The sequence below is a fragment of the Lontra canadensis genome, unplaced genomic scaffold (assembly GCF_010015895.1).
Source record: "Lontra canadensis isolate GAN:19392208 unplaced genomic scaffold, GSC_riverotter_1.0 scaffold40, whole genome shotgun sequence".
In the NCBI taxonomy this organism is placed as follows: Eukaryota; Metazoa; Chordata; class Mammalia; order Carnivora; family Mustelidae; genus Lontra; species Lontra canadensis.
In genome coordinates this window covers 8,247,485-8,275,266 of record NW_022631034.1, presented here as the reverse complement: position 1 = coordinate 8,275,266, position 27,782 = coordinate 8,247,485, and the positions used below count along the sequence as shown (strand labels likewise).

Genomic DNA, 27,782 nt, shown 5'->3' with positions numbered 1-27,782 from the left:
TCAGTTTTATCTTCCATACATTCTACTGAGTTTTTTCTTCTGGTGCCTTTTTTAAATTCTAAGAACTTCTTTTGTGTTCACCCAATGTTACTTTTCAAAAACATCTGGCTCTGTAGGATTTTGGTTCTTTGGTATTTGTGGAGACTTCTTTGTGGGCTAATATATGTTCAGTGTTTGTAAAGAAAATGAGCCTCTCAGTGTTGGGAGTAGAGTTCTACAAATGCCCAAAAGATAAGAAATGTTAATTATGTCATTCCTGTTTTCACATGCTTAGCATTCTTATTTATCTGCTTTCTCAGTTTCTGAGTTCTAGAGATAATTCATTCTCTGTAATCATAGATCTGTCTGTTTCTCCTTGTAATTATGTCAAATTCTGCTTTGTAAATGTTGAGACTACCTGGCTGTATGCTCTTAGCTTTAGGATTCCTCTATCTTACTATGAGGTGATTCTTTATGATTCTTTATGATTAAAAAAGGGATCCTCTTTATCACATTCCTTTTGGCCTTAAAATCTCCCTTGTCTCACAGTACTAATTTTCTTTAGATTAGCATTTAATATACAGTATTTAATAACATATATTATATATATATATATTCTTTTACTTTCAGCCTTTTAATGTCTTTGAATTTAAGCTTCAGCCTTTAAATGTATTTAGGTAGCATGTAATTTACACTTTAAATTCACTCATTTTATGGCTACCATCCTCAAAACATCCTCCAAATACTCTTAAAAGGAGGGGGGGGAGGAGGGAAAAGACAAAGAGATATGGCTTGCTGGTGATCCACCCCCTGTTCCCCTAGGAATGTGCAGAACATAATCTCTGCCTTCTGTGTTGTGTGTCTCTAGGGGATGGTCCATGGAACCAAATGACAAGGTGTGGTACATCCCACAGCCCAACAAGTCGCCAGTGTGCCCCGTTGCTTTGTTTCCTCTTGTTCCAGGACTGGCAGAACTTTTATACTTCTTTACAGAATCCATGTGACTTCTTAGATTTTGCTCTGAGGTTTTCCTCCACATATCCAGATTTTGTCCTCACACAGTATTGTTGGTTACCTGTTCTATACAGCAGCCTGTTAAAATGGGGATGGTCCTATAAATAGTATTTATTAATATAAAAATATAGGCTTTCAAATAAGAAACTACTTAACCATTATGGTTATCAATTTAAAAACAAAACAAAACAAAACAAAACAAAGTTGGTTTCTATTTTTTATGTGTTTTGTGTAATCGAGCTTCTCCAGGCATGAACGAGGCTGAGTTTCTTCTATATCTAGTCAAGACCCCGCCCCACCCCTCAAGAGCCCTGTGGAATTGCTGGTGCCTGATTGGTAGGGTTTCCTGCCCCTCAAATTTGACATGGTGAAGCCCGCTATTCCATTCAGGTACCTTGTATCTCATAAAGCAAGACCTTTTCCTCAATAAAAATCTCAAAATCTAGGCTCAAAACCTAGGCTTCCTTCTGTCTGCATGCCACATCAGTTAATTGCTAAATCTTCCAGATAGAGTATCCAATAAAAATATAATGCAAGTCACATATGCAACTTTAATTTTCTACTAACTACACTAAAAAATGTAAAAAGAAACCTGTGAAAGTAATTTTATTAACATACTTCGTTTCATCAAGTATAGTCAACATATATTGTCATTTCAACATGTAATCAGTGTAGTTTTAATGAGTATCAAACAATTTTTTTTTCATCCTACGTCTTTGAAATTCAGTAAACATTTATATTTATGTCACATCTCATTCAAATGAGCCTCCTTTCCAATACCTCCCAGCCAACAGGGTAAGCGGCTGCTGTCTCAGACTGCACAGCTCTAGCACGGGGACAGGGGCTCATGTGTCTGACAGTCCTTTTCCTTTCTCAGTGCTATATCCCCAGGTCAGGGGCTTGTTACCTCATTCTTTATAGGGCTGTTGCAGTCATCTATGGGCTTAACGTTCTGCCTTTAAACCGACAAATATCTCAATTTAGCTTTTATTGATTATGACAAGCACTGTGCTAGGTGCTGAGGTTACCAAGATGAGTAAAGCCAAATCCTTAGTCTCAGAAAGATTGCAGTTTAGCCAGGAGTCAGAAATATCTACAACTAACCATGACACATTGTGGTGAGTACACTCATGGTGGTATAAATAAAGCACAATGAAAACGCAGAGAAAGGAAATGCTAGCTTTGAGGAGATTGAAGAGTGCTTTGGAGAGAAGATGGCATTTGAAATGGGCTTTGAAAGATGAGTAGGAAGTTAGCAGATGGAATCGGGGAGCAGAGGGTCAAAGGAAGAAAGGGTAAACAAGAGCAAGCAAAGTCTATTGGCAGATTCTACGTAACGAAGTTAAATGAAGCTTGAGAGAAGAGCTCCCAACATGCTCCCCGCTGCTTAAGACCTTCACCGGCTCCTTTCCTAAAGAAAGCAGGTATATTCTGCCTGGTTCTTTTAAAATGTAGGTTTTATTATTATTCAGGTATGTTGAGACCTATAGATCAAGAGATGATTACCACTGAAAAAACAGTTTGTCACTTACATGTATATTGTAAGTGAGAGAGGGACATGCCATGTATATTGGTCAGGGTTCTATCCAGAATGTTTGACCACATGTGGGCATTGTGGCCCAGCTATGTTGAAAGATAAAATTATCCATCACACATGTCACACGGGGCCACTCAAGGCACCAGAGTTGGTCAGGAGACTGAAGAAGTGGGAGGGAAACGGTCAAGAGCTTTTGTTGTGGTTTCTGAGAGAAGGAACAGGAAAGACAAGGTAAGCAGGTTCAGGATTGAATAGTATGATAATTTTGGCAGGTGTTGGAGTGTGGAGGCTCTCCCTGAGTTGTCTGCTGCTTGATCCAGGGTGCTTAGGGCAAGGGAACATTGGCCCAGAGTTTAAAAGCCAGATAGCAGAGGTAGGGGCAGTGTGGATAAGCTCCCGACGGGTTAGTTTGTCCATGAAAGGCACTCTCCCAGGCAAGTCATTTACCATCTCTAGGAATTAGTTAGTCTGGGAGGTGTAGTCTCCCTCGCGGTCATTAAGGCCCCAGATGTCAAAACTTCACAGTACAAAGACATGCTTAGATATGGGCATTCAAGGGCTTTCAGATTTTGAGTCCTTTCCAGCTTTCCACTCCCATCTAAGGCAAACTCAACTACTCCCTGGACCCTCAGCTGGTTGGTCCACCGCTCCCACACCTCTGATCTGTGCGTTTTTCTATTTCTACTTTCGGCAGGCTATTCACTAACTTTTAAATCGTCTATATATTTTTTTCCTATTCAATTACCTTTGTTGGCTTTTAATACAATAAAATGTTTATATGCCATGTTGACAGCAATGGTTCTACCTTCTATTTAGTGAACTTTCACCGTGTGCTGGGAGTTTTGCTCCACGTGTTACATATATTTCCTCATTTAATACACACGATAAACTCCAGAAAGAGATAAAATAATGTCTCCATATTAAAGATGAGGAAACTGAGGCAAGTAAGGTTAACTAAAAATAGGCTGGCCAAGGCCACATAACTAGTTAGTGACAGACTAAATACACACGCTCAATAGACTGACACTTAGAGCCTGCATTTGTAATCCTCAAATCCAAATTATATGGAATTTATCTATAAATTTGTTTCTCTCAAATCCCTGGAGATATTAATCACAATCAGTCAGGTGTTTCCTCAATGCCAGATGCTCTCTCTCTGTGAATTGCCTGTGGGCACCTGAGCTAGAAGGATGTGTTCAAACTCACTTTTCCCAGCCTCTGTCAGAGGCTTTATGTTCTGCAGTGATTTCTGTACGTTGTAATAGGATCCCTTCTCTTCCTCTCTTCAAAAGGATTTTCTTACTTATGCCCCTTACTCTGTTCTTCTTAGTATCAATACTCATGTACTTTTATTATTTGTTACTTCTACTCCCAGATTATGAAGCTTGTTGAGGACAGACATTTGATTTTACTTATATTTAATCAAGTGTTTATTAGTACTGTGTTCACAGATATTATTGTATTATCCATACAAAAATTAAACTCTTAATTATACTGTTTATGTAAATATTATGGAAATAAATTATGCCTTCCAGACATAGATCCTTTTTCTTCAACAACCAATAGAGCCTAACAAATGTTAGTTTTGCTAGAGAGATGGCACATTTCTTTTGTTTGATTTTATTTTAAAATATTTTTTAAAAATTTCCATTTTAGTCAATGTATTATCTTGGTATTTTTTTACTTGATTTTCCTCACCAGTAGACTGATACTTGAGAATGAAAAAGGAAAGCATCAGCATGATTTTAATATAAGGTAATTCAATATATCTCATATAGGTTTGATTTATTTCAGGCACTTTCCTTTCAATAATGTTTTTGCTTAAAATTAACATTGCAGTTCAGTAACTACATTACTAGAAAGGACTTGAAAAATGGTTTAAATGTCAATTCAGCAGTCAAAATATCTTAGCAGCTGGCATTGCAGAATTAAACAATCGAAGGGAGAAAGAACCAAAGATGCTTCTGGAGGTCTGCAGCCCTTGGAGTTTAAGGGCAGACCTCATAAGCTTTTCAGACCTTAACAAAAGCAAAATGCAGCTGGATAATTTCTACCTCTTAGCTGACTTACTGAATATATTCTACTGCGGGAGATGAGGAAGGGAAGGTTCCTGGGTCCACTCATCATCCTCAAAACCTGGAGCTCCAATACCTCCAGGAGGATGGAGGCATTTGGGGACATGCCAGGAATAAGCATGAGACACGGGTTACAGGGTGGTCAGAAAAATGGGAAAGAGGAGAGTGAAAAGAGGAAGCATAGGAAAAGCCAAGGAAGGAGGAGGAGTGAACAAGGAAAAACCAGCATGAAAAAGAAGAGAAAGAGAGGAACCAAGTGACTAGAATAAGCAGTTTCTATTACAACCAGCTGCTTCCTGAAGCCTCAGGATGCGAACCCTGGAGCGCTCTTCCTCTGGTTTATTTCGGAATTTGCTCCCCCCGCGGCCTGAATCAGAGTCAGCATGGGGACTGCCCGCTGTTCCTTATACAGGCTTTGAATCAATCTTTGTCAGAGGTGTTGTTTAACAGGACACTGTGAATCAGTTTTCATGTTGTGGTACCTATAGAGTTCCTACCAATACGGAAAGCTTCTGATGTAGGGCGGGGTCAACTTACTGCAGCTTCTGTCTCAGCAAAGGACAGACTGTGGAATCCCTAATTGTTCCACATCTGTGTCCAGTCAGATCAATTTTACTAGGCCCTTGCTAGGTGTCAGCACTGGCGAGACACCGGGGCATAAAGATCAGTGAGACACCGCTCTCATCTACCGAGAGAGAGAGGAATACAAGGAATACAACCGTTTCAAGGCCATGTGACTCAGAGGGTTCCATGGGTCGGGAGATTAAAAACACCTGGGGAGTGCTTGGGGCACTCCAATTAGTGCAGGTGCTGGACCTCTAAATGTATCAGAAGAAATTGCAAAGAGTTGACAGATAGGAGGTGTTGAAAATATAAGACATTTTTTGTTAATTAAGGAAGGTTGAACCTTATCCCATGGATATTGGGGATTGTTGGAAGACCTTAAACAGGAGAGTCACATGATCTATTTAGTGATAATAGTTCACTCTGGGGAGATACGAGGCTAGAAGTAGGGAGACGAGCTAGTAGAGCGACTATCCATCCCGGCTTTCCTGAAACAGTTCAAATTTGTGGGTTTTTGTTTTTTTCTCCTAGCATAATTATTAATAATGTCTTTTTCACTACGTCTCCCGGTTTGGATGATAAATTCCATGGCCGCCCTACTAACTAGAGATTTAGTGCAGAGGTCTAGGTAAGACTCCGTGGCGCCCGGAGTTCATCAGGGCTTGGCTAAGTGGATGAAGAGGAATTACGGCCCAGCGCTATCAGTAAGAATAAGCCCTTTGACACCCTTTTAGTCTCTTTAATCCACCTCTCCTCCCCAACTCAGGCCTTAGCACAGATAAAAAAAAAAAAAAAAAAAATCCCAGTGACAATTTAGTATATTAATCGAATGGTAGGTGTTGCAAATACGTAATCGCTGGCCGGTTAACCACCCAATGAGCTTGCTATTTATTTGTCAGCTCAGATTGTGCTTGCCTGAGATATCTGAAAAGAAATGAGAAGGAAAGTCATAAGCAAGTGGTGCAGAAAGGAAGGAAGATAAGCCTTAGTCGTGCGTGGGCATGAGCCCCTGCTCCGGTTCCTGAAATGGAATTTTCATGGGAGGTTTTGATATTTGCTTGAGGATGGCAGAAAGGGCCGTGAAAGCTTGCTAAAGTTTCATCAGTCTGGGTCCTTTATAACCTTGGAATCTGGTAAGTATAGAGGCAATTTAGTCTACTGAAAGAAACAATTGTTCATTTCCTAGTGCATGTATTTAATCATGAGCTGTCACTCAGGCCTCCTGTTAGAATCCAGAAAAGGTTACATAGTGGCAATAATTGGGGAATATTTTTAAAAAGAAGGAAGTAACTAGACCCAAGAGAAAAGAGATGTTGCTGTCAGGTACACGCTTTAGAAGAAAAAAAAATGATTAAGAGTAAATGAAAAGGTGAAGGGCTGTCATTTCCTTTATTTTACTTTTAAACATTTCAGCTTCTCCTTTCTCATTTTGTACATCTGAGGCAGGCCTTTCCTCCACCCTCATCTCACTCTTACCTTGCATTTAGATAGAGCTTATCTCCCAGAAGTTCACAGGGCTACCTCCGCATCCATGCCACTTTGGAAAGTATTGCTTAACAAAAAGGAGGTGCTCTTATTTAATCCGTCCTATCATTAAATGTTCTAGTGGGAGCCGGATTTGCCGTAGGCCGGTGATGGTGGACTGGGCCCCAGAAATGCGTGTTACGGCTGCATAGCCGCCCAGGCAAGAGCAAACTCGGCATGGCTTTGCAACTTGGAGCCAGGCCTGCCATCATCCCTTTGCTTTCAACTGTGACTCAGGGAGATGTCTCTGCAAAGAATTATCCAGTTTGCTGATTTACCTTTATAGCTACTGATGTCCTTGAATTATTTTTGTTGATTACCTCTCTATTTGGGAGCTCTGTTTGCCATAGGCAAGACAGTTTACTTAAATTTTTAAAGGTTGGACTTCCTTCCCCAGTTACACTTTATAGTCTGTCATTTGCAGAATTTCATTTAATCAGATTTACTTCCTCTGGTTTTTTGCTTCAGAGAAATGGAATTGAATGAGAAAAAAAAAAATCCTCTGAAGTGGAAGGGGATGGGTTTGAAGATGGAAATATTTTAGTAGTTCCTTCAGAAATTTTTGTTGCAGCTTTGTTATTTGGAAAAAAATGCATGTTTCCGAGGCATCCATAATTCAGTGAAATCAAATGCAAATAATGGCTTTGAATTCACTGAAAGTTGGTCTCTTCACATTTTTCATTTAGTTGAAAATTGATTTTTAGAAAAGTGAAGTAGATTAAATGTATTGCCCGGCCTCTGTATAATTGTCAAGCTGACAGTATTCTTACTAGGCTCTCTTGAAAGTCTCTCAACCAGCATCCTTTTCTTCCTTTTCCTGCTTCTTTCCTCATCTTCCTCTTGGAGGTTAAACACTTTGCTCATGCACTATTGTGAAAATACTGCAGAATATAAATGAGGAGACCAGGCAGAAGACATTTCTTTTCATTTCTGGCGTATCAATTTATTGTTTATTTTATAAATAAATATGTGGACACCATAGAACGGGGTTTTGTTGTTGCTGTTGTTGTTGGGTTTACTGCTCGATATGAGAAATAATATTAATAATGCTGATTTTTCACTGAATGAATGTTTCCTGTAAAGATGAATAGTCCCAGGCATATAACACAGGTCTCTAATCCTCACAGTGACCCCAGAAGGAATCGAACATGTGTCATCCCTGTCTCACATAGAGGAAGTTTGGGGAAGGATACATTGTTATTGCTGAAGTGTAAAGATAAAGCACTCAATTGCAAAAACAGTTGCTAAATCACAAAATCAATTCAAATTAGAACAAATATGTCACCAATATTTAATTAATTTGATTTGAATTTTTATCTGAGAAAAAGCTGAAAGAACCAAGAGCAGTTTCCTCTTAGTGTCACTGATATTTTTGTTGTATGTAAAGTGCACACGCACACACACACACACACACACACACACACGTAGAATAAAAAGTGACAAACTTTGTCCAGATCTCTGGCATTTATACTAAAAATACAAAGCCAAAATGCATATAAATTGTTAGATTTCTTTGGTAACTGGCTTGACTTGTTGTACTTGACTTGCTGGGAAAATTGACATTTTATCAATGTTTTATTGCTAGAGAAGAGCCTTTTCTACTCCTCCTATTATTACCGTATCATTTCTCTCTGATTAGAAAGTAATTAATAAGCGCTCTTCTTTTGTTGATTCTAGGATTCAAGAAAGATTCATAAAACGCCACCACATAGTAATGCAGCTATTACAATGATCTATTTGGGGAAAACTGTGCACCTGTCTCATGATCACCCAGACTTCCGGGATGAAATAAAAGTTTATCAACAGCATTGTGGTGGGGAAAACCTTTGTGTCTACAAAGGCAAACTACTAGAAAAAGGTACACATAAAATATGAATTTTTTAAGTTGCTTTAAGTTGATGCTATAGATAAGCTATTGTTGATCTCCTACCAAAATGACTTCAATCACTCTATGAAATTATGCATATCCAGGGACTTATAAACCAGCTGCCTCAAAGTAAATCTAGATTTACTGCTCCATGATTGAAACCGAAGCAGCAATTACTCTTGCAGATTGTGGAAGAAGGAATTTGGAGTGATTTAACCTGGTAACAGATTAATTTTGGGATAGAGATATATGATCATTAAAATGTTGCACGAATAAACTGTCCCCCAAATTACAAGTTAACTATTTGGCCTGCCATAGTGAATTATATCATACATTATTCTAAGGGAAAAATACCAGATTGGCAATTTGTTCTTTAGAAAAATGTTGAGATAAAATCGCAAATCCAATATACTTCAGGGTGAATCACACCTAAATAACTTGGTGCAGAATTTGGCTAGATGGATTTTAGTACATTTCTGCCTTCGTTTGATCATAAATCCATGTTTCTTAGCAGAAGATAATTTTTATATGCAATATAGGGCTTCACTTATTGTAGTGAAGTGGTTTTCATCAGTATTTAGTTGTGTGGAATAGCAGTAGAAAGGACAAGTTGTTGCAGGATTATATTTGTTATTTCCTTGCTTAAGAAACTCTGTTTAGAATGTAATTGCATTTTTACTAAGTAAAAGCAATATTGATATTTGGGCAATCTTGATACAAGTTTAGGGAGTCTTAGGAGTTGGGGGCAAGAATGCAAATTGTTACTTTTGACTTTTCTGATCTCTTTCATCACTCAGAAATAGTGACTATTAATTCTAAAAATTTCAAGTACTTAAAAAGAAATTGGACAGATTTAGGGATTAAATATTTAAAATTTTCCAATATAAGAAAGAGTAAACATTTGAATGTTAGTTTTAACTTTATGAAGATTTATAAAACTTATTTATAAAAAATACTGCTCAATAATGCCAGACACTATTTTTCCCCATTTTGTGTACCTGGCTGAAATGTAATTTACCCCGCCATTTTGTCATAGCATTTGAGAGTTCATTTCTGCTGTATCGTAGATGAGGAAAATGAGAGAAGTCCAGGGGTACGATGGCTTCCTAAGTTCATATGCAAAGCTTGGGGTCTGGTCAAGAGCAGGTCCTAGACGGCTGAGTAGGTACAGGACCCTTGCTCAGTTAGCTATTCTTAGTGGCAAAAGGTTTCTTACATTTACCTAATATGAGAGTTATGAAACCCCTAATGATAGTGCCATAGACACACTTAATTTTTGAAAGTGTAACTTTCAGGAATTAATTTAGAAGAATTGCTGAAATTAGCTATAGTCTACAATCGGAATGAACATAATGAAACTTTTCCTGGGCCTGGGATCATGCTTTCTTCAAGACAATGCATATATGTCTATCTGCCTGCTGGAGAACATGGTCCATACAAATGAAACAAGAACAAGGCTTAGCTAGCTGAACGGTTTTCAAGGAGACCCCATATAATCTGAGGTAAAGTGCAAAACCAAAGAAAGAGCAAGGCAGAGTGTTCCTTGGCTGTGTTGTTTTGCATACCTGTTGGTCCTAGGACTGCTGTTGTGTCACTGGACAGACTTCAGTTAACAGGACAGAATGGGGAGTTAAATAATTGAATCCTCTTCACATAATAATTTTGTCTCAGCTTGCCCTTTCATTGCCAGGAAAGTAATTGTTGAAAATTGAAAAGTTGGGTGGCTCAGAGTTGACTTGCGGTTCAGCAATCTTAGCAATTTAGCTGGTCTGAAAAGAATCTGCCGTTTACAAATCAAAGCTGTGCACGATTCAGTGAAATGTGAATAGGTTTTTAGAAGATTTCTGTTTAAAAAAAAAAAAGGCGTTTAACGTTCTGCTTGGAGCAGTAAACTAATTAAAAGTATGGCATTTGTTAATTTGTCTGCTTTTGGATGAGAAATAACAATAAAATTAATTATTTAGGAATGTGGCAAGTGCATCTTTTATTCCCTTAGTAATTCACTGATGTCCTACAGTCTGATTGTAGACATCAAGCCACATATTGATGGTTTATTATGTACACCTAGGAAGTCACTGAGTATTTCTGCTTCTTGTAGAGAGTATAGTTCTCCGTGGGCATTTTTACTTACTATGTTCATTCTTTCAAACGAGGCAAACCTTAACCTCCTGGGTTCATGCAGATACAAAGAGCAACGTGCATCTTCTTTTCCCTGACCTTTGTAAAATCCCTTCCTTCTCTGCCCCATTTTCCTGTATTTTCATAACCTGATCCTTTGTGCGGATTTGCGCATTCCTCATTACTCCCTCACAAACCAACTGCTTCACTCTTCCCCACCCACCGTGTGTTATCTTGTCTTTTAGAGCGCTATTTCTTTGTCTGCAGTAGGACAAAGGATTTTAAATTCAAGATAGGATTTTAAATTCAAATTTTATCCATCTCTTAAGATTCTCATTGAGGCTATGAAGCTTTCTCAGCTGACTTCTGCTGTGGTTCATCGCTCTCTCAATGGCTGTGGCACTCAGTCTCCCCTGAAACCCCAAGCATTTCATTACCCTGTGACTTACAGTAACTGTTTTTTACTGATCTTTTGCTTGTTAAATATATTGAGTTTTTAGTTTTTAAAAATAGCTTTAGTATTTTGTATTTAGTAGTATAGTTTTTATTTTTTATTTTTTTATTATTTTTTTAATTTTTTTAGAATTTATTTATTTATTTGACAGAGAGAGAGGGATCACAAATAGGCAGAGAGGCAGGCAGAGAAAGAGGGGGAAGCAGGCTCCCCACTGGCTAGATCCCAGGACTCTGGGATCATGACCTGAGCCCAAGGCAGAGGCTTTAACCCACTGAGCCACCCAGGTCACCCTAGTTTTTAGTTTTTAAAAAATGACTTATTGACCTATAACTTATATTCCACAATTCACCCATTGTGAGTGTACAATGCACTGATCTTTAAGCATCTTAGAGGGTTATGCAGCCACTAGCACAAACCAGTTTTAGAATCTCTCTCACTTCAGAAAGTTCCCTTGTGCCCCCTGGAAGAAGAACCCTTTTTTTTTTTTTTTTTTTGTAGCCAGCCTCAGGCAGCCACTGCTCTGCTTCCAGTCTCTACAGATAGGTCTTTTCTGGACATTTCGCATAAATGAAATCATACAATAGGCAGCATTCGTGTCTTGCTTCCTTCCTGTAGCCTGATGTTTCAGAGAACCAGCTAGTCCCAGCATTCAGCAATGGTTGCTCTCGTCCTACAGCACGGAATGTATTCCACTCGCTCCATGCACGTTTGGGCTGTTTCTAATTTGGTACCATTGTAAGTCATGCTGTGATAAATACACAGATACAAGGTTTTGTGTAGACATCTGGTCATTTCTCTTGAGTGGATTCGATAGCTTTTTTCTCCCCCTGAATATGGGCCACACTTTCCTGCTTCTTACATACATGTCTTTTGATTTTGTTGTTGTTGTTGAAAACTGGACGTTTTCGATCATGTATTGCAGCAGCTGTGGAGTCTAGATTCTGACGTTTCCCTCTGGTAGGTTATTAGGTTATTGTTCTCCCTCTTTTTGTTCTTGTCTGTTTAGTAACTTCTCTGAAATCCTTGAAATCCATGCCCTCCCCGCTCCTTGGTAGACAGCCAGTGTATTATCTCTGCTCAGGTTTTATCTCTTTTTATTTTTTAGGCAGGCCTCCTTGGGTCGTCTCTGTGTTTTCATAGGTTATCGATCATCCAGTGATTTGTCAGAGGTCGTGTTCAAAGACTTTGACCCAGTACCAAGTCAGAAGACTTTGAATGAAGGACATCCACCACCACTGAGTACCTTGGATCTGTGTGTGGGGGTATTCGTTTCCTGGGGCTAATGTAATAAATCCCCAGAACAGGTGGCTTGAAACAACAGCAATTTAATTCTCTCAAGGCTCTGGAGGCCAGGCATCTAAAATCAGGTATCGTTAGCAGGGCCATCCTCCACCTAATAGCTCTAGGGGAGAATCTTCCCTTGCCTCATCCAACTCTGGGGATTCCCAGCAACCCCTGGCATTCCCTGGCTTGCAGCCCATTGTTCCCACCTCTGTGTCCTTTGTCCTCACGTGTCAATCTTTCCTGTGTGTCTCTGTGTGTCCTGTCCTCTTCTTGTAAGGTCATCCTCACTGAATTTGTTTGACAAAACAAATCCAGGATGATTTCATCTTGATCTTTCACTAGTTGTATCTGCAAAGACCCTATTTCCGGATAAGGTCACATTCTGAGGTTCTGGGTGGTCATGGATTTTTAGAGAGCAATATTTAACCCAATGCAACAGGTTCAGGAGTTCATCCAAAGTTCAGGCAGTTTTCAAGTCTGCTTTAACTTTTATTTTCCACCAGGCTTTCTTGTGTTTTCTCTGTTTGTGGGTGCAAGCTCCTGGTAGGCGAGCAATGTGTGAATAAGTTGGGCCTACTCCAATCCATGCCACTTCCCATTAGCTGGGGATGTGTGGAGAGCCTATCTGTGTGTCTGTAATTGCCTTATGGCCTGTATCTCCCTGTTAAGTTTCTGGCTAGTCCACTGGCCTGCTGCTTGCCCTAATTACAAGGACAGTCTCAGCTAGCAGGATCTCTGACCTTCCACATTAGCTTGCCTCCAAGACTGTTCCTTGTTACTGGTAGTGCCCCTGGCCAAGGCTTTTTTGTTTTCTGCTCCACATGAAGTCAGCTCCCACTGAACAGGGAAGCTGCTGGTTATTTATGGCCTGCCCTTCCCTTTTAGAACTCCGCTGGTGAAATGCTGGCGGGGGGAGGGGGATGGGAGTAGCCCCAGGCAAGAATGTCTCAGATTCCCTCTGTTCTTATGAAAAGTTCAGTAATTTTTGATGAAAACTGCTATTCAGTTTGTTTTAAGTTTTTGGTCCATTTTTAGAGACAAAATTTTAGGGGAGAGGATGTGGGGACCTCACTCCAGAAATCTGTCATATTATTTTTGTCTCTCCTACTAAATTATAACTTCTTGAGTCAGGACACCATATTTGATCTTTTTTTCAGTATTTTAGTTCCTCTTTAGTGCCTGAAACACTGCAAGCGACTGTCAGTCAACAATGAATAATCGCATTTTATAAATAATGTAGAATGTCTTCTAACACTGTACAGTGTATAATCCGTAGGGCTGCTCAGTGAAGCAGGTAGAAGGGATTGCTCCCTCCACCCAACTCCTCCACCCACTCCCATGGCCATCCTCATTTTATAGATGAGAATTCTGAAATGCAACTGTTCAATGACTTACCAAGGGACACTCAACTTACAAGTGAAGAACTAGGACACGGACTCAAATCTTCTGACTTCTGGTCTATATATGCTTTCCATTAATCCATGCAAACATCATTAAGTCAGGGTTGGAAAGTGTCACTTAATTTTAAAATGTAAAATTAAAAAAGAAATAACAAGGGAAGAAAAGCAGAGGGTGTCAATTCTTGTTCAATAAGTTTGAAAAAAAAGAGAAAGAAACGGAATAATCGGGGAGGCACTCTCTAGCCACATGACTACATGATGGAAGCGAGAAGTCCACTTCCTGGGCCCGTTCTCAGTTTCCTTAGCTGCACACCCTTCCTGGGCTGGGACCTCAGGTACTTTGCAGGTGTGATGCTGCAGCAGAGTAGATCATAGGACGTAAATGTCCCTTTCAAGTTTCTGGAAACAAAGCAGTCAAACTTGCTTTGTAGTCAATACTTAGGAGCCCATATATCATTAAGACAAGTGGATTTTTGTAGGTGTTGTATCTTAGTTTCCCCAGATGCTAACTTTTCAAAATTCTCTTCCCTTGCGTATTTAATTGTATATCATAACACTAACATATAAATGATGGAATTAGCTTTCCGGTAATTCTATTCTTTAGTACAAGTTGCAACTGATTTAGACAGTTTTGGGGGGCAGAGTGTGGTATGCACATAACATTTGTAGATGACTATGAAACAGGTTAAATAATAATTCATTAATTAGTTCTTGGGGGGGTTTCTATGCCATTGTCCTGCGACCTGGGGGAACAAAGATGAGTCAGACTAGTTCCAACTCTCATGGATTTCACAAACATGCAGGACAGTAGACATCTACATCTGGGTTCTCACAGTGGGGTCCCTGGACCAGAAGATCAAGCATCACTTGGCAACTTAATAGAAATGCAAATTCTTGGGCTCTAGTGAATCAGAAACTCTCGGGGGAAGCCCAGCAGACTGTGTTACAATAAGCCTCTCAGGGTATTCTGATGCACACTAAAGTTTGAGAAGCCCTGGTACAGCCATATTTTTCAACAATTATAATAACAGCAACAAGAAAGGTATACAGAGCAGAGAGATGAAGTGATCAATTCCATCACTAGTGCAAGTGGAAAAGTCCAGGGAGAACTGTTTTGTAGGAAGTGACATTAGAAGTGTCAGGAAAAGGAGGTTTCTGAGTCGCTCTGTAGCATAGGGTTTTCTTAGACCTGGAATTTGGGATCTCTAGGGTGAGATCTTTCCAAAGTGCATTATAAAGATGTGGGATGATACAAGTTATTAACTACAATCTACCTACCAATAAGTTAAGAACCACAAGCAGTGGTTCTTAACTTATTGGTAGGACTTTTGGGTGGGTGGGGGAACGAGGAGACCCAAATCCAGGCAGAACTGAGAATGGATTTGAGATGGAATAATTCTACCTCATCCATATATGTATTAGGCTGGTTCAAGTCATAGTTAAAGACACACATTTATTTAAATGCATTACTGAGCTCACAGTAGCCTTTTGCCATATACATTATCAGTAGCTAAATAGCAAGATGGAATCTAGAGAGATATTTGGACTCCAACACTGACTCTCCTCTTTCCGTATGATCTTGGATAAATTACTGAGTTCCCTTGAACTTCAATTTCTACATATAGAAAGTAGTGATAATAATATTCTCACGTCATGTGTTTGTTGAGAAATAATACACCCAAAATAATCAGACATAATGTCTGGCCATAATAAGAACTCATATAATGTTATTATTTTATTAAAAATCAGAGTTTTATAATGCCTTGGGGTATTTATTGTAAATAAAAGTAACAGCATGTGTTTTTATGACTTAAAATTGTTCTCAAATTAAAAAGGTGATCTAGAGCATAATATTGTACTTATCTAATAGAAAAATGTCATTTTGAACATATTAGTCCGATGTTAGTTGCTTTCACTGATGTATTTACTTTTTTAATTCCAGAGACCTTTCAGTTTATTTCCAAAAGGCACCATGGTTTCCCCTTCAGTCTCACCTTTTTCCTGAATGGGATGCAGGTGAACAGGTTAAGCTCCTGCTGTGAATATAAGCATCGAAAAGGTTCCAGACTTGGAGGCAAACGAGGCTACTTTGGGTTTGTGTGCGTGGAGAGATCATCTCCTTGCTACAAGTATGGAAACAAATGTCCTTTGGTAGAGGGCAAGTTATGCTATGTTTTTTCTTTTTATGCTTCTACTGATGCATTTCTCAGCACAGTTTGTTAACAAAGATATCAGTGTAGATGAGCCTAAAATATCTAAGTTAAAGGTTGCTTATTATAACAGGGTGTGTTGTGTTTGAAATTATTAGATATAAGTTAGATTTCCAGATATATTCTGTAAAGGGAATAAAAGCTGTTGGTGTTCCAAATTCTGTTTCTCTCGCTTTCCCTTTCCTCACACTGTTTAAGTTCTGTTTCTGAAGTGAAGGAGAGAGGGTATTTTATTCTCATTCTTCTTACAAACTGGTTTGGGAGTCCAAAGCACGTGCCAAGCGTCTGTCTTACGTGGTTGGGTATGACAGGTCATGTTTGCATTGTGGTGTGGCCCAGTTCTCGTTCTCATGCCCCTAGTTTTAATCTCAGGCATAACGAAATGCATGATAAAGGGTCAATTTTGACTGTTGCTTGTCACCTTTCATATTGGACATTCTGTTTGAAATGAGGACACCTGCTTGTAGGGGTGCTTTCTTTCTTTCCCTTTCTTTCTTTCTTTCTTTTTTTTTTTTTTTTTTTCTAAAAGTACTCATGGAGAATTGATATATGCCAAGCCAGAAAAGAGGAGTGAAACAACCAAAGTTCCTGCCCAGGAGGAGCCCATTCTACTGGGGGAAAGGCAAATAACAAGTAAAGGAGTGTGGGTGTGTTGAGATCAACTGCAAGTTCTCTACTGATTGTTTCTGTATTTTCTGTCAAACAAGAATTTGTCAGCCGAGGTTAAGGCTTAAGGAAGAAGGCACTGGAGGTTTTAGGGAGTAGAAAACACGTGAGTCATCCAGCCAGTGGGACAGTGAATAGTAGGAGTGCCCAGGTGTTCCAAGGACCCACCTGAGGCTGTTTTCCTGTTCCAACTCAAATATGCTTTCTCCATATTGGTGGGCAAGTCATTTAACAAATTTGTGTTTGACTCCCAGGAAAGCTAATGAGCTATATACAATCATCCGTGCACAAACACATTGTACTCTTTGAGAGTTGCTGTATAAATCCAAGCTGTAAATGTTTGGTTATAAACACTTTCTATGAAGGTTTTATCATCAGTACTAAAATCTGATTGATGACATCTACTTTCCTATTTAACACTTATTAGTCTAGGTACAATTTTTTATTTGATTTCATTTTATTCCCTCTGGCTTCTTTGACCTTTTCAAATAATAAAAACAAAATGGTTGTGATATTAAAGAATAAGGATTGTTAAGTCTGTTATCTTTTAAAAAATACTTTATTTACATAATACAAATATAAATATTTATAAAATATAATATAATTCACTTATAATATTACGTAACCTCTTTGGGGCAGTGACATCCACCATAATACTTCTAATTATTTTAAGGGGTGTACATGAATGCCTCTAATCTGTTAAAAAAGAAATTAATTTTGATTCATTTAAAAAATACTGGCTCCGGAACTTTGGTTATGAGGAGGGAATTCTCTAAAACAACAATAGGGAGTTCTAGTTCTCAAAATGATTAGGCATTGCCTGTTTAAGGTCTTCAGAACACAAGGCAGGCTCAGCAGTGGTCATGTCCAAGTGGGGAGGTTCCACGCTTGTACCCATCCCTCAGTCATGGAAACTGAAGAGACGAGGTAGTTGTTTTCAGCTGCTAGAGTGAGGCACAGGAAGAAGAATCGCCTAGCCAAGTGGAATGCAGGCTGCACTGAGCTTCCGTAATCAGAATCAACACCTCCAATTACACTCGGAAGTCGAATAGGTAGTTAGCGACGGGGAAAGCACAGATGTCACGCACTTTGTTCGTCCAATTCCCCTGAGCAGATGGGCAATAAAAAGTCTGTGCATGCAGGAGGGAGGCATCAAAGCCTCCATGTAGTCACAACATAAACTAAAAGTAACAGCAGATCCGATGCTCCAAATCGATGGATTTGGTGTTGCCATTGATAAGGGAAGAACAGCTTGAACCGAAGGCAATGATAGTCATCATATTCTGTGAAGATTCATGACACCTTTATTTTATTCCACGGAAAGCAGTGTGCTAAGTACATCATCATTACAGGCAAGAAACATTTATCATGCTTAATATGGGGGAGGTAAGTGTATTCTTATTATCTCATTTTTTACAGCCTGATAGTTACTTTGAGTGCAAATCCTTTTGGCTTTATTTTATGGGGAGATATTGAAAAGATAAGTGATATAACTAAGTTCTCATAAGCTGGGAGAATTGATTCCTATGCTGCTTCTAGACTGGGGATGGCTGAAATTCAGTGACATCTTTAGCTCAAGAAATTACCATTGGATCTGATTCACGCGGAGGCGGTTTTCATATTTTACATATTATTTCTGTTCTTCCTGGATGGACACATCTTGACTACATTCGGATTTGTTTTTACCTGTGCACTCTATTGATTCCGTTTTCCAATAAGTCCTATAGGGAAGGAGACCCACATAGCTCTAGAGGAGGAGGCTGGGGGAGGTTGACAATCACCAGGCAGCTTTCTCAGGTCCCAGATCACCTCTAGGCCTTGGTGCAAACTTCTCCAGATTGTGCTTGTTTCTGGTGGAGTGTGAACACTTTCCCTGGTGGGAAGTCCTGCAGTGTAAAATCTGTCTGTGGGTCTGTCCTTCTGGAAGGGCTTCACCTATAATCTAACAATATCTTTGTACCTCAATGTGAGGGGATGGAATCTAGCAATCCTGAGCCAGGGTCCAGCTCCATCCCTAACCTGCTGAGTGAGTTTGGGCAAGTCATGGAGGCCTGCCAGCCTCAGTTTCCTCATTTGTCAATTGTGATGATAGTTCTTAATGTATCATCCTGGGTAGGGTAATGAATCCTGTAAGATAATGGATATACATTCCCAGCAAAGAGCTGGGCACAGAGGGAATGCTCAATAACCTTACTATTATCATAATCATATTTTCATTAACATCTATAGTGTTATCATAATCGGAATTTTTATTTCAATATTAAGTTGAGAGATAGGGAAAAAAGCTACTGAAGGATTTATTCATGTTATTTTGTTAAAACTGATCTTTAAAATATTTTTTAAAGTCTTAATGCATTCAGATCATCTGCTTGTTTCACCAGATTTCACTTGGAATGACTTCATGACCTTTACAAATTGTTGCCATCTCCAAAGAATAAAAGCTTATTGCCAGGAAAAGTCACCAAAAGATTGTTGTACAGGCTTCAAAAGGCCATTCTAAAAACAATGATGACAGCTCTATTAAAATAAGCATGCAAGCTCTACGAGGTGTTTATTTAAAGGACACAACAACATTTGAGTGTATATGTTTCTTAAGGAATCAATCATATTTATTTAGAGTCAACCTTGTATATAAGTCTTTTGTTGTTGTGTTGTTGGAATAACAAATTATCTAAGACTGAATGGCACCTTTCTTCTGATTATTTTTATCTCAGCTTCCCTGTTTATATACCTGAATGTTCTTTTATCACATAATTCTCACTTAAGAACTTGAATGATACATTTATTGGACTCTGTAATAAGGCTAAAAATATGCTTTAAAGGCACAAGTTTTAGTTTGAGACAACTGTTCTTAATTGTTAAGTTGTTTTCTTTTTTATTACTGTGGGTAAAGTTGTTAATAATTGTGTGCATTTACAAAAATTTGGTATGAATGAGAAAATAGCTTATTCTAATGAACTATGTGTATTATAATAAAATATATCTTATAATATTCTTATTGGAATAAGAAAGAAGTGATTTAAAAAGCTTAGAGGTTCCATTGTGTTATAAATAAAAGTTAATAAGTACCTTATGTGTATCTATTTTTTTCATAGGTGCATTATTGCAATGGGCCTTGACAAAAATCCAACTTCACCAAAACCTAGGAAAGAGAAGAGTATTGAGAAAAGAGAAGAACTGAAGAAGGGTGAGGGGAAACTGAGGAAGGGTAGAGGGCACATAATATCAAGAAGGAGTGAGATGGAGAGGAACAAAACCACTTCAGTCATTTTTTCAGCTCAAGAAGAAAAAACAGGGATTGTGGAAGTGAGGACAGCTGTGGAAGAAATGGAACTTAAAAGAAAACCGGGACAAGATGTTTGGGAGGATGCCCAGGAAAATATATTTAAATATGGTAATGGATTCTACAGAGTTCTTTTGTTGTTGTTATTGTTGTTTTGCTTCAGTCTTTTAAAACGCCCTTGTGGAAATGTGCAACAAAACCCACTATTACAGTCTTCAGGCAGCTCCATTACATGGAGGAATCCCTGACCACCTTCCTTCTCTGCTTTGCATGGAGTCCTGTATCACCCACCTCAGAGGAGGGCAGGCCTCATTCTGGAGAGGGGAAGGTGTTTGCAGGGGCAGGAGGGGAATTTCTGTCTGCATGAGCCAGAAGCTCTATTCACTTCTGCAGAGAGAGACTTGGTTGACCAAAGAGAATTTTACTTCTTTTTAGTATTTGAATGAACTTGCTTTGGTGAAATTGATGCTTGGGATTAGGTAGGCACAATATGCTTATATAGTAATAGGAGTATTCCATAAGTAAAAACAGTTGACGTAAGCTCGGGGTCCTAGAGCAGATCTGTCTGCCTTCCTTGTTATTCTCTCTTGTTCTCTTCTTCTTCCTCCCCTCCCTCCCTCTCTTCTCCCCTCCCTCCCTTCCTGCATTCCTCCTTCTCTCTCTCTCTCTCTTTCTCTCTCTCTCTCTCTCTCTCTCTTACACACACACACACACACACACACACACACACACTCATATGTAGAGAGGTGATAATAACAATAATGAAAGTGCCAGGCACAGCACTGGGCCAGAGTTTTCCACACGCCTTTTTTCTTTTCTTTGTCTTGTTTTGTTAGAGAGAGAGGGTGCGTGGGGTGTTGTGGGCAGGAGAGGGCAGAGGGAGAGAGAGAGAATCCCAAGCAGGCTCCACGCCCAGTACAGAGCCCCACACTGGGCTCAGTCCCACAACCCTGAGATCACGAATTGAATCGAAATCAAGAGTCTGATGCTTAACTCACTGAGCCACCTAGGCTCCCCAACACACACTATTTAATTTTATCCTTACCTTTCATTGTGGTAGATATTATTACTCCCTCCATTTTGTTGGCTAGGAAACTGAAGCTCAGACAGAGAAACAGAAAGCAGCAGAACTACGATTTACACTGTAGGAGAGGAAAGCTTTTTCTTGGACCCATATAGGTTCTTTGGCTGGGTCCTTGTGAATGAGACTGACAAGAGATTGAAACAGGAAAAATGGACAGAACTGTCTAAGGATGTGCTTCAGACATACACCCAGGAGCACTCAGTGCTGAGTAACTCAAGGGGGTGGTTAGAACTTGGACTTATGTAATAGCATCTTAGCAAAAGAACAATAGGCTTTTAGAAGTGACAAGACAAAGGAAAAGCACTGAGCTTCTGGGGCAGCAAATTATGGGAAGGCAAATATATGGCAAAATTAATGCTAGATAAAGGCTGTTTTCAGTGAGGTTTTTGATGGCTGATTCCTCGGGGGCTTTTTTCTGGACTGATAAGGGTGTAGAGTTGTCTTCTTTGATTAACTTCTGTCCTTCCAGGGTAAAAGGGAGAAGGGAGACACCTTCACAAGTTTATGTCCTGCTTTTAGGCAAATAGGCAGAGGGCAGAGAACTCTTCTTTAACCTGCTATTTCTCAGTTGCCTTCAGCTCAATATAACCCAGATGCCAAAGTGGCATATTCTGGGCCCACATACTCTGCCACACTCCAATACCCAGGCTCGTCTAATTCCCACACCCAGACTTCCCACACTGTACAACCTCCTATTCTGCACAAGCTGTCCTCAATGTTACCTGGTTATGGTAACCAGAATCAGAAAGGGAGAGCCACCGGTGTGTCCCGCTTACAGCAAGGAGACAGCGCTGGGATTAGAGGAGCATTAGCCATGGGCTGGGATGACCTATGGAAGAACCGTCATCGGAAAGGGGCAGATCCTAGGTTCCTCCTTCTCATCTCATCTTGCTGGTGCCCAAGGGTTTCAGAAACTCAAGAGAAGACTTACAAAGCTATTATAGCACTAGACTTTGTTTATTACTGAAAGAATGTGATCATCTTAAAAAAGATTTCCCTTGTAACACTTTGACCCAGTTTATCTCTCTCTGTGATCCCTTCTAGTCTTTATTATCTTAGACTGAGGATTTAAAACTATCTATGGCAATAGCAGTAGCACAGAGATGAACAAATAAGACATGTTTTTATGTGTTTTAACTTTCGAGATGTGTAGGTTTATTAAAGCCATGCTCAGGAGAGGATTAATATTCTTCTTCTTCTTCTTTTTTTTTTTTTTCCTTAAACCAACATGGCCAGTGTTAAGAGTATGAACTTTATGCCTATGCTATAGTTTTCCCCAAGATCTTTCTTCTGGGTTGGCTAGTTAATGGATTTAAAAAAGAAAAGGAGGAGGAGTGGGAGGGGGAGGAGGAGAAACAGAGGCAGCCGGGCTACAGCTCTCTACAGAGCATCCACTGATGGGAAAGGACAGCCAGAAACTTGAGTGGAGGTCAGCGAGAAAGGGTTGCAGCTGGATTGATGTTGACCTCAAGTCAACTCCCTTCCTCATTAGTGGGGATGGTAAACAACAAGCTAATTAAATTCCTTGGAAGAAGGAAGACGAGATGGGAGAAACAGAAGAAATTATGAAAAGGGATCCAGAAAGCATGCCGCCAGTTCACTCGTATTGAGAAGATACCACAAAGGATGTGGCTCTGAGCTCTCGTGCTGATCGCGTGCTCGTGGTGAATGGAGGGGTGATACGTGTGATGACCGCTGTGGGCAGAGCAAACAAGGGCAGCCTGGAATTTCGTACATTGAAAGAAAGCACAGAAGCTCCTGCAAAAGAGGATGTGTGGACTGTTCTTCTGGTTCACTACATGTTACTTCAATTTTATGCTCTGCTTCAATAATATAAGTGTAATTGTGTCCTAATTGTGGACACTTGTACTTCTCCAGTTTTAATCAGGGGCCTCCATTAGAGTGTATTTTTCTTGGTCTATGACCAACTCCTTCCACCCCCATATTACTACTAATCCCTAATAATTATTAGACAATGTACTGCCCATGACACTGTGTTAAGCATGTTCCAGGGATGATGATTACATTTTTAAAAAGATTTTATTTATTTGAGAGAGAGGGAGAGCACACAAGCTGGGGGGAGAAGGAGAAGCAGGCTTTCCACCGAGCAGGGAGCCTGACGTGAGGCTCGACCCCAGGACCCCGAGATCATGACCTGAGCCAAAGGCAGATGCTTCTCTGATGAAGCCACCTGTGCACCCCTGTTACAGGGCTTCTTGCTTTAATAGTCACCACTGCTTTGTGAGGCAGGCACTACCATGTCATGAATGAAGAAACGGAACCTTGAAGATGTTGAGCAGATTGTGTAAGGTCACACAGTTAGCAAGTGTTTTCACGTGGACTTGGGCACATGTCGTCGGCCTGCCTCTAAAACCCTCATACGTCACCACTATGTGACACTGTTGATGGAATTATAGCAGGTCACTCATGTTCTTTTTGGCCTCTGCTTATCCTGTGACCAGCAGCAAATATCTGTAAAGTGACAGATGCATGTGTTTCTCTGTAGTGCCTGGGTGTGCGCGTGCACACGTGTGTTCTGTGGCTAACCTAAACTCCTCCTCTTGTGAAGTCTTCCATGATCTCCAAATGATTTTCTGCCCTTTTTTTTATTCCATTCCATCCATTTGACACTATTTCACATAATTAGTCAGGAGTCCTGTATGAAAACCCATAGCAAGAACCCTCAGTGTACAGAGGACCATGTATAAAAATGACTATGAGTCCCATATCTCTTCTGTACTTGCATCTCGTTTCCTCCACAAAAATTGGGGATTCCTTGGTGGCAGGGGTTGTGTTATTGTAGTGTCTCTTATCTTGCAATTTTACCTTTTCTACATTAAAGAGTCTCATGAAAGGTTAATTGATTGACAGTGACTGGGTCAAGTGAGAACTATCCTATCATTTGGCCTGAAATAGTTGGAGAAAAATATTGGTTTTTATTAGTATTTCCTGTTTGATTCATATGATATAAACCACACTTTTTCATCATCTTATTTATAATTTTGTTTTGCTGATAATATTTCACATTTCACATTCCCCATATTGAATCTCTTTCATGAAAATCTTCTTGTGACGAATTCTCTTTGTTTGCCTTTCTTCGTTACACTTTCTGATTTCACTTTCCCCTTACATCTCCCTCATACAATCCCTGCATTAGCAGAGCTTTCTTCACATGCACAGGGCATGCATTTCTAAATTAAGTTTCTTTCATTGGGGCAGGGTGGATAGCTCTAAGTAATTACCTGAGAGGTCCCCACCACTGGCAAGGAAGCCAGAATATCTATTAACTAAAACACACAAAATAGGGAAAGCTTTATTTTCCCTGTAAATTTTATTTTAGAGATAATTGTTTATTTGCTTAATTGGTTCTGCATGAAATCCTTTCGCTCTCTATCCTTGGCATGTTGTCATTTCAAGATTCTTAGTTTTGGGTGGAGGAAAAGGGGGAACAATTAAATATGAAAGGTGAAAAATTATAACCACAAGGGACAGCTGGAGTTTATCTGATGTGACAATTTCCTTTTTCTGGTATGGATTTGTTGCACTTCTGTTGGGAATGAAGCAAATTAGGGGCTGTGACAGGAATGTTCTATTTTATGAGAATTTTTTATTCTTGGAATGTAATTATTTCCTTGACTGTAGGGATGAATAATGCATATGATTTGGGTTCTGGTCTAGGTATAGAATCCCTCATAATCCCCTTTTTTGATGTCCATTTGGTTCTCAAAGAATGTGCTATTCACAGTATTACTTCTCAGGGCCTTTGGACTTGATTAATTGAATTTTTTCCACTTCACTATTCATTAACTTGATATCCAAATATTTTGACCATTCTTCATATGAAATGTGACCTCACTGGGTCTCCAAATTAGCTTTCATTATTATAATCCTGTTCTCTTCATTTTTAATTTATTTCTAATTTATTGTTTTCTATCAAGTTCTTCTCTTGTCCATTTTGGTTATTGTAGATGATGATGTCCATTTGTAAATGAACTTTCATTAGGTTTCAGACTCGTCATTTGGAGCTTTACTGCCTTTGTGCTCTTGTATATGTAACTGATTTCAATCTTTGATCACTTGCTGTTGGTTTTCCATGTTCAGTAATTGTGTGAAAAAGAAGCAAAGAAAGGCCCAGAGAAGAGAGGGTAGTGGAGTCAAAGTTCTCATTAAAGTAAAGTGGGTTAAGTATCACAGATTCTATTTTCCTTCTTACAGTGGTGATTTTTCTCCCCCTCAGAATACGAAGAAGATTTTGAAGTAGACGAGGAGAAACAAGATGAGAAAGCTAATGAAGAAGGACAGGCTGATGACCAAATGACTGGGATGTCAAAGTCACCCTCAGATGATGAAAAAGACCATTTAGACCCTGAAAAGGAGAGTGAAACCTCGTCGCAAAAGGCAGCAGATGCTGACGACAATGTAAAAGATGAAGGTGATGGGTGCTCTGACAGTGAGTTGGAGGAGGATAAACAAGGCAAGTTGTTGCCCAGGTCATGGGACATGAGCTGTTCACCATGCGCACTCACTACTTTCCTTCACATTTAATGGGATGATCCTCTTTTAAGCGAACATTTAGAGCCTGGATCCCTAACCAGAGGATGGTGATCAGTCTTCCATAAATACCTAATTTATGGGGTCACTCCTTAATCCCTTCTTTCCTTAGTTTGCTGAGATTTTTCACCAGGGCTCAGTAAAGCTTGTAGTGACATGCCTTCTGTTTACTTAGAAAGTTACTCCTTTTTTTTTTTTCCAAATCCCAAAGTATTCCCTCTTACATACATATTTAGACACACACACACCCATGTGCATGCATGTGTGTGCACACCATTTTATACCCTTGGAAAAATGAGAAGTATCTTCCATTCAGTTAAAGGGAAAGTTTGAGATTCCTGCCCAAGTTCACTTTATTGTCTTCACTTACTTTGTACACAGGGTGCTGGCATCTAAGTTTCATGGAGGAATTATCTCTCTTGGCAAAGGCAGCTCTCTCCCAGTCTGCAAGCCAAAAGTGACTTTGAATGTTCATGGAGAAAATATAGAAAGGTTTTCAGGTAGAGAAAGTTGCCCTTATCATCTGAGGCATATTTCAAGCATTTTAAGACTTTTTAAAAGAACTTAGTTTCCCGAAATAATATTCAGTCAAAGAAGGAACCAATTCCTGCTGTCCCATAAAAGGGTTTGACCAAGGTTATGTGATTCTTAGTTAATCTGAGATCTCTCCTGGTACACTGAGGGTATTTACTAGTTATACAGATATGTATGTCTTTGTAGTTTGCTTTGGGCTGGAGAATGAGGTCACATTATGAGGACTTTTTTTTTTTTTTTAAAGATTTAATTATTTATTTGATGGGGAGGGGGGCACACAAGTAGGGGTAGAGGTGGGCAGAGGGAGAGGGAGAAACAGACTCTCCTCAGAGCAGGAATGCGGAGCTCCATCCCAGAACCCTGGGATCATGACCTGAGCCAAAGGTAGATGCCCAACTGACTGAGCCACCCAGGCACCCCATGACAACTTTTTAAATTACTGTCCATTTCCCCCATTCTTTCCTCCTCTCAACATTTTTTACAGTACAAAATTCAAAATTTTGAATTAGAGTAGTATATTGGGATAATATAAAATAAGAGTAAATTCAGTAACCAAGTAATCATAAGAGAACATATTTTAGTTACGCTCTCTTCAAGAAATAATTTAAGCAAACCTATTCTAAAATTTCATGCACACACATTAAGGCAATAAAATACAGAGACTGTTTAGAGTAAAAGAGAAGATAATTTTACTAGGATCTGTAGGTAGGACAATCACTAAGCTTGAACTAAAAATTTTATCCTGAGTTTCATGACAGTCAAAGCAAAGAGTGAAGCACCATGAAAATTTAGAATGATGTTCGCTATTAGTAAACTCAAAAACAAAATTTGCTGTCACTTTTATTATAGTTGAAATACCCACTCAAGATTAATGGCCAGACATTGAAACATTTTTTATAAAGTCTAAACGAGGCCCTTTCTCTAATTTCTCTTAATACTTATATTTTATATTTCCAGGCATGCTTAATATATAAGGTTTTTTCTCAATTTGAATGTGAATATTGGATTTAAGTTTATATTCCTATATGGCATAGAGAAAGTGAAGGAATTCTATGGAAAATCACATGAATCAAATTTTGAATAAATTATATGAGTGACTTGAACCTGGAAAAGAACTAAACATGTGTTTGCTTGTAAATATAACTGGTTCAAAACACAGGGACTCAGTTTTTCATTTCTTCAGTAATGGTGGGGAACTAACTAGTGTTGATTTCATGAAGATTCAGCACATTCTTTCAATATTTGGTCATCTGGGATTATTTTTGTGATACATAATCATCTTATTTTCTTAGGGTCAGATGGATTTTTTCTAAAACAATAAATTTTTATGTTCAAACAGAAAGGGATGTAGGCAGTACTTGGATCTTCCTTGGAGGGAAAGCTTAATCACTTAGACCTGTGGTCATTGAATAACTGACAGAATAGGTAAGCTTTAACACTGAATACTGCTTGCATATAAATAATTGGAATCCTATGTTTGGAAAGGGATCCAGAAGGTATTGTTTATTAAGACTCTGTACTAAGTACTGTGTTAAGTATTTTATATGAATTATCTGATTGACCTCAAACAGTCTTGAAAAGCAGGTACTTTTTATCTCCATTTTACAAATACATAAACTTGGATATGGTGGGATT

The 27,782-nt window shown here is 39.2% G+C and overlaps 1 protein-coding gene across 1 annotated transcript in view; it reads left to right on the top strand.

The window, feature by feature from the left end:
• The window catches only part of ERICH3 (glutamate rich 3), a 93,252-nt gene that overhangs the window by 41,973 nt on the left and 23,497 nt on the right, over positions 1–27,782 (top strand). The window contains exons 9-12 of the mRNA XM_032870292.1: positions 8,371–8,551; positions 15,762–15,948; positions 19,791–20,089; positions 25,300–25,536. Coding sequence (XP_032726183.1) covers positions 8,371–8,551; positions 15,762–15,948; positions 19,791–20,089; positions 25,300–25,536 — 904 coding nt within the window. The remainder of the gene's footprint in view (positions 1–8,370; positions 8,552–15,761; positions 15,949–19,790; positions 20,090–25,299; positions 25,537–27,782) is intronic.